The 12,752-nt window shown below is 39.3% G+C and overlaps 1 protein-coding gene across 2 annotated transcripts in view; it reads right to left on the bottom strand.

The window, feature by feature from the left end:
• Window positions 1-7,833: 7,833 nt before the first annotated feature.
• Window positions 7,834-12,752, bottom strand: part of GABRA3 (gamma-aminobutyric acid type A receptor subunit alpha3) — a 205,993-nt gene continuing 201,074 nt past the window's right edge. For both annotated transcript variants that reach the window (XM_084871096.1, XM_084871095.1), the window contains exon 10: window positions 7,834-10,095. In XM_084871096.1, coding sequence (XP_084727222.1) covers window positions 9,760-10,095 — 336 coding nt within the window. In that variant the 3' untranslated portion in view covers window positions 7,834-9,759. The remainder of the gene's footprint in view (window positions 10,096-12,752) is intronic.

The raw sequence follows: 12,752 nt of genomic DNA, 5'->3' as shown, positions 1-12,752 counted from the left end.
ACTCATGACTAGTCCAAAAATTCTGTTTCTGTGAATGGTATATATATATATATATATATATATATATATATATATATATATATAGTTCGTTTGAAACTGGCCATTTTGAATACTATAATGTGGTAACTCTAGAAATATTACTCTTTTTCCCTCCCAAGGGTTTTTATTTACTGCTTCTTTGTGGGTTGTAGTTGTGTGTCTTTGAAGACTGGCTTTGAGTTGGGGACTCTTCAAGGCTCAGCCAGGTGCTACAATTTTGCCTTAACCTTCATTTCCTGCTTCAGTGAGGCCTAATTGTCAGAGCTTAAGGTGGTCTCAGGTCTTGCTGAGCATGGATCTGTCCCTGGGTATGATCATGCTTTTCTGGATTATGGGATGTGCATGGAAGCTCTTATTTACCTATGTATCTCTACCCCAGTCTCTTCATTCCTAGGGTTTCATTCTCTCTCCTGTTTTCCCCATCTGTTGTTTCTTGACACAGCCAGCTGTGGACAATGTATGCTTTTAAGTGTTTTCCTAAAATGCTGTTCAGGAGGCCACTCAAGCAATGAGAGAATTATGAGGAGTGTAAAACAAATACAAGCCCCTAAATCATTATTTTAGGGAGCCACCAGACACTAAAATGCACAACCACAATTATTTGAGAATAAGGTCTATATTTCCCCCCTCTGGCATGAGCAATGTGTAATATTAATATGGGCCACCATCCCCATAGCTGCTCCTGAGCAGGGAAACGGGGTTGATAGGTTGTAAGCAAGAATCTTACAACACTGTCTTAGCAAAACTTAATAAGCTCTTTCTTTGCTTAGCACTTTCCAAGTTGTGGTATGTCTTTAATTAGATTTCAGAATTCAAAAAAAAAAAAAAAGTTGAATCTGAAACATTTTTGTCAGATTAATGGTTGCTCCAGTGGAGGAAATGGATTCTTGGAACTCCCTGCTCTGTTACTCTCCTTTCGTTCTTTAATACATGGAAGGATTCACAAGGAAAGCAATTTGATCCTAAGCTTTTATTTCAGAAAATATTACCTGCATTGCTATTTTCATGCAACCCCCATTTCCCAGGCAAAGATTATGACTCATGTCAGGTCCCCACAGTCCAATAGTAGTAGAATTTGCAGGAGGCCCAAGGACCCAGAGAAGCTGATCAGATTTGGACTATGTCCAATAATCTTAGGAGAGACTGCTCAGAGGAGCAGTAAAGGTGGTGATCCTGGCTATGTCCACCTACAGCCATCAGGATTGAAGTATGAAAAGGAAAGCAAAGGAGAATTCTCAAACTTTAACAAACAGGAGATCAGACAAGCAGCTTTCCAGGTCTCAGCTTGTAGGAGGAACTCCCAGTTTACAGCTCAGAGGACATCCTCCATTTTCCTGTTTTTTCCTCTTTCCTCCCCATAGGTGAAGGAATTGAGAAAGGGAGCTGAATACATTTCTTGCTCCTCAGCAGGCCCCTCTTGCCTCTGTTTTAGAGGCTAGCCCTCATTCAAGGTGCAGTGACACTTTAATGATATGTTACCTGCCAAGCAGAAATGGACCTGGCCCTCACAAGAAAGCAGGAATTGACCAGCTGTGTCAATGCCTGGGGAGGGGGTAGAGCTCATCTGCAGAATTAGGGAAGGTATTGACAAACCCATGGTGGCTGCTCACCTAAGCCAAGGCCTTTCGTCCAGCCTTTACTAGCAGTGGCACTGTTTCTTCCATCTCCACCTGACTGACTCTTGTGTCTGCCTCTTCAGTCCAGAACCGCATAAGGGATAGGAGGTGCTATAGATCAGGCCCCTGGAATCCCAACTCTGAGCCCAGTACTGTGACCACTATCATGACCATTATTTACCTCATGCCCAGGATGCCATTCAAACCTGGGCATTTCCCATCAGGCACCAGGTAGCTGCCCCGGTTTGGCCCATCTAGGGTTTGACTTGGACATTGTTTAGTCTTGGCTATTCCAGTGGTGGCCTGGGTCTACTAGTAGCAGCATCACTTTGGAGCTTGTTGGAAGTGTAGCATGTCAGGCTGGTTCCAGACACACTGAGTCAGAATCTGCATTTAAACAATATCCCTAGGGAATTTACAGGCACATCACAGAATGGGGGGGGTGCACTGATACTTGCTTTTAGTTTGTATGGAGGCAAGAGCAATTCAAGTGGGAAGTGAGGCTTTCACAAGGATAATTAGGCTTTTGCTGTGCGGAATTCGCATGTCCACCTTTAGTGTTATTATTATTTTTTTTAATCTTTGCATTCTGCAGTTATCCAAGCAGGAAAAATGACATAGCCTAATAATATCATTTATATCTACGAGTGGAATTATTTTGTTTTGTTTTGTGTTTTCAATCCATAGTGATAACATTACTCTTGAAAATTCTGTTGTATATGTCTATAGCCCTTGCCAAAATTGAGGTCCGAATAATAGAAAGTATGTAAACAGATGGCTGTTCTGTGAAATTCAGATTTTAAATTCCAGATTTGAAGTGCCCAGGGCCCCTGTCTCAAAGACTTTGGGTGTGTTAAACACCTGCTCAGAGCAAAGTTTTAGAGTAGGGTTCAAACTACACCTAGTGGCCAGATTATTATGATCTCTGAATACATAATAATCTGGCTACTCGGTATTTTACATACAGTGGTGCCTCGCATAAAGAACGCCTCGCACAGCGAACGCTGCACACAACGAACTTCATTTCATGATTCATACAACGAACTTCGTTTCACACAACGAAGTTGCCCGAGCTTCCACGACCGCTTTGCCCGAGCTTCCATGACTGCTTCGCCCGAGCTTCCACGATCGCTGCCGATGTATTGCATTCTTCCGCGCAGGCACTGCAGGCAGTCGTTAGTCACTGCGCTTAACTTAAGCACGTATCGCGGCAATCGTTCTTCATTACGAATTAAATCACGCACGTATCACGGCAGTCGTCCTTTTAAGTTAAACTCAATATTTTTTTTATATCATGGCTTCTAAAAAAATTATGTTTTTAGATGTATCTAAATAAAAATAATAACAAAAAATTTATCTTTTTTTATGTCATCTTAGCATATTTTATGCTACAGAACCAATTATTTTTTTTAACATGTATTGTTATGGGAAAACACGTTTCACATAACGAACTTTTCGCATAACAAACTTGCTCCTGGAACGAATTAAGTTCGTTGTGTGAGGCACCACTGTATATATATTTGAGGCCCAGTGCATGAATTCATGCATGGGTGGGGACATGGGCTGTTGGCTGGCCTGCCTGCTGGTCGAACTCCTGGTTGAAGGGACAATTTGCATATTAGCCTTTTATAATATAGGATATACACAGAGTGGCCAGATTATTATGTGTTCAAAGATCATAATAATCTGGCCACTCAGTGTATAGTGACCAATTCCGAGGCTAATGTGGGATGAACTCTTGGCAACTCCACCTACTTGTTTTAATGTGACCTTGAGATTTTCTGAAAGTCCCTCTCTCTACCCTGTAGAGCCTAAACATGCTTCTGAAACAACAATCATTTTAATTGTATTTAAGGACCTTAAATACAGATATACCAGCTCCCACAATCCTTGATTTGCTCAAATTCCCCTCCCTCACTGCTCCCTGGAGACATCTTTAAAATGAGATTCATTTAATTGTCAACCCTCAAGGAGATAGGTGGAAAGATGAAAAGTTCAATAATGTAGGAGAAGTCTTGGAGGTCTGGCAGTGAAAGAGAAAAAGTTAAAGCAAAAAAATATTATGACCCTTTCCTTGCTCTCTCTTTGCTTCCCTTCAGGGTTATTTTTCTCTTATACTATGGTTTGTAGTCCCTGTGCATCTCTCTGCCCTACTCCTCCCAGAGGCAGAGAAACAGTGACTATTTTGTGTCTGGCAATTGCATGACCTGAAAAGTACAGACATAAAGAGTCTATCCCCTGTTCCCTATGGCCTGACTTAAGACTCTGATTCTAGCAGATTCTGATTCTGAGCTCACACATCTGTGGAAGACAGCCAGGTAACCAGTACTGATAACCAAATAATTAAAGCTATTATTACATCTTTAGTTCTCAGGTGTGAGCCTGACACAGAGTAAGGTCATGAGTGAATGAATAAATAAATGAATTATTAATCTAAGGGATTCAGAGTCCTCCTAGAAAAATGTGGGACACAATTAAAAATATATTTTATTGATTTTTTTACAGAGAGGAAGGGAGAGGTATAGAGAGTTAGAAACATGGACAAGAGAGAAACATCGACCAGCTGCCTCCTGCACACTTCCCACTGGGGATGTGCCCACAACCACAGTACATGCCCTTGACCGGAATTGAATCCGGGACCCTTCAGTCCACAGGCCAACGCTCTTCACTAAGCCAAACCGGTTTTGGCTCTTTTTAACATTTTTTAAAACTATTTTGTCTGATGTGAATATAGTTATCTTGTCCTTTCTTTTGGTTATCATTTGCTTAAAATGTCTTTGTAATTTCTTCACTCTCAGTTTATGTGTGTTATTAAGGCTAAAGTGAATTTCTCATAGGTAGCATATTATTGACCTGCATTTGTTAATCCATTCAGCTTTTCTGTTTTTTTAATTGTATAATTCTATCCATTTATTTTTTACAATATTATTGATATGTAGGGACTTGCTATTGTCATTTGTTTATTGTTTTCTGGTTGTTTTGTAGACCCATTCTTCTTTATATATATATATATATATATATATATATATATATATATATATATATATATATATATATATATTTGTAATTTTATGTCTTGTAGTATCAGTATGCTTTGATTTCTTTATCATGCTCTTTTGTGTAATTACTACAGATTTTGCCCTTGTGGTTACCATAGACTTACACAAAATATCTTAAAATTATAATGGCCTATTTTAAACTAATAATAACTTAATGTCAATAGAATTTCTGAGCTTTATACTTTTACTTTTCTTCCCTCTCACACGTTAGGTTATTGATGTAACAATTGACACATTTCTTATATTGTGTAACTAATAAACAATTATTGTAGTTACAATTATCTTTGCTACTTTTGTTTTTTAACTCTTAAACTAACTAGAGTTGTAAGTGAATTATGCACCACCATTACTATATTACAGATGCTTACTTTGGCCATATATTTATCACTAACAGTGAGTTCTGCACTGCCTTCTTATGTTTTTACTAGAGGCCCAGTGCACAAAATTCGTTCATGGGGGGTCTCCTCAGCCCAGCCCGCACTCTATCCAATCTGGCACCCTTCAGGGGATGTCCAACTGCTGGTTTAAGCCTGATCCCTGGCAGTTGGACATCCCTCTCACAATCCTGGACTGCTTATTCCTACACGCTCACCTGCCTGCCTGCCTGGTCACCCCTAATTGCACCCCCCTGCTGGCCTGATCACCCATAACTGCTCCCCTGCTGGTCTGGTCACTCCTAACTGCCCCCCTGCAAGCCTGGTCACCCCTACCTTACCCCCTGCTGGCCTGGTTGCCCCCAATTGCACCCCTTCTACCTGATCACCCCTAATAGCCCTCTTGCCACCCAGGTTGCCCCCAACTGCCCCCTCCTGCCAGTATGGTCACCCCCAATTGTCCCCCCTGCTGGCCTGGTCACCCCACAAGCCTGCTTGTTCAGTCATTTGGTCATCCCTCACTAACCTCCCTACTGGCCTGGTTGCCCCATGCAGCCTGCTTGTTCAGTTGTTTGATCATCCCTCACTAAGCCCCCTGCTGGCCTGGTAGTAGGCAGCCATCTTGTGAAGGTGTGAGGGTTAATTTGCATATTATCTCTTTATTATATAAGATGACATTAATTAGAATTTTTTTTTATCACTACTCTAAAAACTCCCTTTAACATTTCCTATAGGTCAGATCTAGTGGTAATGATTTCCCTCAGCTTTTGTGTTTGTTTGTTTGTTTGTTTGTTTGTTTTTTTGCAGGGATGGGAACACTTACCTCTCCTTTTTATTGGAAGAGCAAGCTTAAGCAGGTATAGTTGTTTTGGTTGACAGTTTTTTCTTTTGATAATTAAATATGTCATATCCCCTTTTTTTCTGGCCTGAAAAGTTTCTGTTGAGAAATCTGCCTGTATTCTTATAACAGTTCCCTTGTATGAAACTTTTCTCTTGCTGCTTTTAAAATTATCTTTTGTTCAGTCAGTGTGGCTCAGTGGTTGAGTATAAACCTATGAACCAGAAGATCAGAGTTTGATTTCCAGTCAGGATACATGCCTGGGTTTCAGGCTTGATCCACAGTTGTGGGTGTGCAGGAAGGAGCTGTCAATGATTTTCCCTCACTGATGTTCCTATCTATCTTTCCCTCTTTCCTTCCTCTCTGAAATCAATAAAAATATAATTTAAAAATTCTGTCTTTGATTTTGGACAAATTAATTATAATGTGTCTCATTGTATCCCTATTTAGGTTCAACCTATTTGGGCCTCTTGTATATGGATGTCTGTTTCTTTCTCCAGGTTTGGGAAGTTTTCAGCCATTATTGCTTTATATATACAATAGTAGGACAAAAGTAGGTTCGTACTTGTTCATATGGAAAATAAAACCATAATAAATAAATAATGATACAAGAATAAAGTTTTGTATACTACAACTGTATAGTTACTTTTGCCCTATTCTGTTCATTTCTGAATTGTTATACTTCCTGTTCATTTCTCTTTCTTCTCTTCTGAAATTCTCATGCTATTTTTAAATTATGTTTCATAATTCCCATAAGCTTCCTATACTTTTTTTCATTCATTTTTTTCTTTTTGTTCATCTGACTGGATAATCTCAAATGTCCTATCTTCCAGATCACTGATTTTTCTGCATGGTTGAGTATACTTTCAGTATCAGACAGTTTTGTTATGGAGGCATCCATGTGGGCCTCACATGGTTGTTCTGGGGTTATAGTGGAACTGGACAGGGACTGTGGAATTCCTGCAGTAGCAGGGCATCCATAAGTTGACCACAGTGCTGAAACATGCATCAAAAGGTTCAGATTGTCCAAGCCCCTGATGTTATTTCAGACAAGAAATACTTTTGTATGATTTTAAATGCTCTGTCAAGGAAACTTTCCCTATCACTTAGGATTCAGGTGATTTCCCCAAGCAGATCTCGTGAGATTATTCACCATATTTTTCCAAACTCTGTAATAAATAAGGGTCATATACATTTCCCAACACATGGATCAACTAACCAGACACTCACTCTCTCTCTGCCTAAGGGAACTATTTCCTAAAGGAAATACACTGGGTGGCCAGATTATTATGATCTCTGAATGAATCATAATCTTATCACTAAATGTGATTTTATATACATATACATATACATACATACATATATATATATATATATATATATATATATATATATATATATATATATATATATATATATATATATTAGAGGAGGCCCGGTGCATTAATTTGTGCATGGGTGGGGTCTGCTGGTTGAACTCCTGGTTGAGAGGATAATTTGCATATTAGCCTTTTATTATATAGGATATACAATGAATGGTCAGATTATTATGCATTCAGAGATCATAATAATCTGGCTATTCAGTGTAGTAATCAATGGAAAAAGAAAGTATTTAAAATTGCAATAAAAATAACTATTTCCTGGGACTGGGTGAATTTTGCAGAGGAATCAATACAGATGTTTCCTTCTCTGTCATATTGGGTAATAAGACCCCTGAGTTAATCAAACTATGTTTTCACCTGGGTCCCATTTTGGAATACTATAATAGGTGTCTTTCTCTGGGTAAAAACTTTTTCTAGCGTAGTTCAGTGGCGTGAAAAAGCAGAAAATAAGGGTAGCATGAAACCAAGAGCAGAGTACTACCTATGTTAGGCAAAGAGTGATTTAAAAAATTTCTTCAGCCCAAGTACAATTCAGAAAGAGTTTAATAAACAGCCACTAAACATTGCATCAAAGCATTTGGAAAGACAATTTCTACAGAGGCAAAGGTCAAGCTTCCATTCTAATTCCATATTATGATCATTAACAACCCCCATCCCCATCCCCACCTATCCACATCACTCTTCTAGTCATAAATTTATCTACAGACACAGTCTTAGGAATAATGGGACTAGCATGCATTATTCTGGCAACGCAAGGAAGCAAGGTGTATAGGGAAAGGATGGGTGAAAATTCAACCAGCAGCTAATGACAGACCCCTAGGAGCTTTGTTCAGGAGTAGACAGGGGAAAAAATTTTTTTGGTACCATCTGTGTTTTACTTTGGGATTCTAGGATATTCTGGATGAGTAGCTAGGGCTGCCATCTTAATCTCATTCCCTTGAGCCATTACTATTAGAATTGGTCTCCTTGGGTAACATATTGTGACTTTCTAAAAATATTTTTTGTGTCCAAGCTGCATTCAGGACTCACTAAGCCTGTTGTTATTGTGCTGATTCTGAGATTAAAGTGGACTTCCATTTTCAATCCTATCTTCATTTTGGCCTTTGGAAAGAGGCACATGATGATTCTTTATTAAAGACACTTGTAAGGAGCCTAGGCAAGTCAAAGACTTAGTCTATCTACCTTATAAAAATGTTATAATTATAACTGTCTCTTTTACTCACATTAAGAACAAATGATATCAGATGGCACCTAAGTAATATATTATTAAACTCGTAATAAAATTAATGATTTAGTTGACTCAAAAAATAAACTAGACTCTGATTCATCCCTCCTTAGAATCAGCATTAACAGAGGACCAGAGTTTCCTGACACAGTGGGAGCAAAGTTATTGGGCCTGGACTAAGGTATGGATGTGGAGTGTGTGGTAGGAAGAATTTGATTTTTGTCTGCCAGTATCCCTGTCTTTGAGCAAGAATTTAAGCCTTAACTACCACCCAGCCCATATCTGTTGCCCCATCCAATAATTGATTAAGTACCTTAGCAGAGAAGTGACTTTTCTATCACTCTAATCCTTTTAAAATTATTTGTGTAGGCATTTGATATAGATCTTTTTTGTTTCTATTCATACCTTTTTAGTAGAAATTTTAAAAATACTTAATCATCTTTTTAAAGAGTTTGCAGGTGGCAATGAATCTATACTAAGCAGTGGCCAGCTGGCTACAAGGGTTGAGGGCATGAGAGAAGAGTGCTTTCCTGGAGGATATATATACCAAAAAAAAATGTTACTATTTTTCTGAGGAGCTAGACATGGCAAGCTGGCCCAATTTGTTCTATCAGTTTTGGCCATACATGGTAAACAGTGGTGAGCCTCAACTGTTCCCATTAACCTCCAACTAATAAAGGGGCTGGGGACCATGGTTAGAGGATAGCACTAGCACCTGCCTTTGCTATTAATACTTATACTTAGTGAGCCCTGCTGTAGGCAGGGATGGTGGCAGGCAGAACCTCATGAAATAGCCTTGCATGGCTCCCTACTGAGTCAGAATCATCTGATCTGGGCCAGTTAACGATCCTCCTTGGTTTGGACCTCTCAAACAGCCAAGGCTTCCACTACAAGTAATAGACCCTCCTGTATTTTTAGCACTGGGCAGAGTGCAATGAAATATATAGTTACGTTAACTGGGGAAGACTGGCAGACTAAGATGAGCAACTGGACAAATGGCAGTGTTTGGCTCTGATGAGGGTACACTCAGCAATGTTAGAGAACAAGTAATTTTTCTGTTAATTGTGTTTTTTTTTTCATTGAGGTTCATAAATATGAATTGAGAGTAACAGCTTGGTAGAGGGTTAAAAAGAAGAATCCTGAAACACAAGAAGGGAAACCCCGGGGTTTAGGTGCTTGGATGCTTCCTAGGGTATACTATACTCTGGTTGCTATGCTGCCACTATCTACTGTTTGCGAATCATGCCCTTAATAGCTGACTCACGGTTGACATATGTGGCCCAATAGACCAGATTGAAAATGGCAAAGAGCACAGGAAAGACGATGCGGGAAATTTTGTCAACCTTGCTGACACTATTGTAGGTCTTGGTTTCAGTTGGGATGTCCGGCACGTAGGTGGTCTTCGGTGAAGCAATAGTAGTTGGGGTTGAGGGGGCACTTGGAGCAGCACCCTGGGGGATGGTGGAGAACTCAGTGTCCTTAGCCAGGTTGATGGGATAGGTGGTCCCCACGATGTTGAAGGTGGTGCCGATTTTCTTTGTCGGAGCTGCTGGTGTTTTTTTCTAGGGGCCAGAAAATGTAAGGGGGAAAGGGGAACAAAAAATCTAGTTAATTATTTACATTGAGCACATTTGGAAGCTGTAGAAAGAAGGAACCCTGAGGGAAGTTAAGACGCAGGGCCCTAAAGCCAATAACACTGAGTAGACATGTTTGAGTCTAAAAACTTGTATCATTATGGTTTACTAGCTATGTGGCTTTGGCCAAGTTTCTTCATCTGTAAAATGAGGATAAAAATATTTGGCAGGATTGTTGAGTGAATCAGATGACAGAATGGTGGTAGAAATCACTTGACAACTGTAAAATGCTTTTCACATGTAGGGTCCTGTATAATCATGTGATTTTATCCTTATGGTAGCCCTAATGAGATAGGTGAGTGAGATTACTCCTATTTGACAGATAAGATAAAGCCTCAGACTGAGTGGAAGAACCCACAATAGCCGCTTGGGCTCCTGACTTTTATCCAGGGCTCCTCCATGCTGCTTTCTATAGGCACAAGACACTTTTTTGATTACCCAAGAAATAACTCCAAAAGGCTTCAAACATCAAGTGGCACATCTCCTGTGGGGAAGAGAGCTTGGTGAGTCTGAAAGTAATTTTGCCTTAAAGATACAATAAATACTATGGTATGTTTACATCTATCATTATAACAGTATCTTACCCTTCATGCACTATAAATGTGTTCAGCAAGTTAGGGGGCACACCAGGGTTTTCCACTCTTGCAAGGCTGCAGGCCAGAACCACAACCTCCCAAGAAGCTATGCAAATGCTCCACCCTGTCATAGCTGGGCTTGCTATGACACTCTTCTTTGGATTTTTTTTTTCAGATTAAAAATATTCAATGGGAAACAAGTATGCATACATGTGCCAATTTATTCTCACATATATAATTTGGGTATATATGGATCTTCCGTGTAGAAAAGAGAAGAGACAAAGGTCAAGCCTGGATTGGAAGAGAGAGGCTGAACGGGAGGCCAAGGGAACAGGCCAGTCCCAGACTTAGGCCAAAGTCAGTGACCAAGTTCATAGTCTGTAGTGTTTGCAGCCTCACTCACTACTCTGGCCTTTTCTTCCTTCCATCCCTCTTTGTTTATAGGGACAAGTGGGGATAGATGAGATTCAGAAATGCCCAAGAATAGGGCATTTTATTGCCCTAATTTCACACACCTTACTTTGTTCCCTTTCTCAGTGTTACTTTGCAACAACCTCTTCACTCTTATACTTCCTACGTGTTTTCCTTACTGGGTTTCTCGACTTCCTCCCTCTCTTATTGACCCCTTTCTCCCAATATCTCCACTTTTCTTCTTTACATAAGAGTCATCCTCAGTTTGATTCCTTTTTCTCTTTAGACCACACTGCCATTTACCTTTACTTTCCTGATTCTAATAATGTTTGCCAAATATTTACTGAGTGTTTACTGGGCCAAAATTGTGCTAGGTATTTATGGACAGGTGGGAAAGTTAAAAGATGAATCAGTTTTAGTCTCTTTTTTTCCCCAGGAGTTCACAGTCCATGGGAGAGATAGCCTTCTGAACACATCATCACCATGTAATGTGATCAATAGATATGAGCAGAGTATGATAGAAATTCAGTAGAGAGAGGGGCAAGGTACCTATAAATGTTGGAAATAGTGGCTCAGAGAAAGCAATTGAGTTTATAAGCTTGGTTGTAAAAAAAAAAAAAAAAAAAAAAAGAACAGGATCTCATCATATAGAGATGCAGCAGACCAATTTACAGGCCAAATGGACTGTTTGAAGGGTGACAAAGAGTCTGCTGTGGCTGAATCACAGTGTGCACAGCAAAAGCATTCATTGGTTTCAATCAGGGAGGGATGTTGGTTTAAGTAATTGAATAATCTGACTAATAAGACATTTACAAAGCAATACTGGTCTTTCTCTTTGAGGATCACAGTCACTTTGCTACAAGTAGAAGTGGGGAGAAACTTGAAGGCTTCTAAAGATCTTGTAAATTAGCTTTAAATATTACATGGGACTCATTTATAATTAGCAAATTTATTGTGTGAATAGAGGCCTGCTGCTAAATGCCCCAGCTGTTAGATAAAAGAACATTTTACTGTTTGCTTACTTATTAATTCACTTGGTAATCTTTTTTTCTCATGGGTAAATAAATACTCACACGCACACGCACACACACACACACACACACACACACACACACATGCAAAAGAAAAAACAACAACAACCTACTACCCTGACTTTGCTGGAAGCTTTCACACATTATTTTATTTAGTCATCTTATAAGCTGGTTAAGACCAAGTCTCCAAAAACAATCATTCTGAACAGCAAACACTTTCTTCAGCTTCATATATACTTTGTATTCTACAAGTGGGAAGAAGCAGCATTTGATTCAACTGCATATTTTTAAATAATAAAGGAAAAATATGTTTTAATTTCTCTTGCCCCTTTCAACATTTAAAAGAGACACATAATTTTTATCTAAATTGTCAAAGAAGAAAATCAAAGCAAAAGTTGTGGTGTCACAAATACAGGAGCTGAAGTCAAAGGTTATTGGTTAATATTTCTGCATCTAGTTTTATAATACTTCTTTATGCACTGGAATTTGATAGATACAAACTAGACTGACTTACCTTTAACCAAGTTGCAATTCTATTCCTACCTCCCTAGCCAAGTACCTGGCTCTT

Source organism: Pipistrellus hanaki (genome assembly GCF_964339955.1).
Source record: "Pipistrellus hanaki genome assembly, chromosome: X".
NCBI lineage: Eukaryota > Metazoa > Chordata > Mammalia > Chiroptera > Vespertilionidae > Pipistrellus > Pipistrellus hanaki.
Note: the sequence above shows the minus strand (reverse complement) of the source record. Positions and strands in the feature narration are given on the sequence as shown.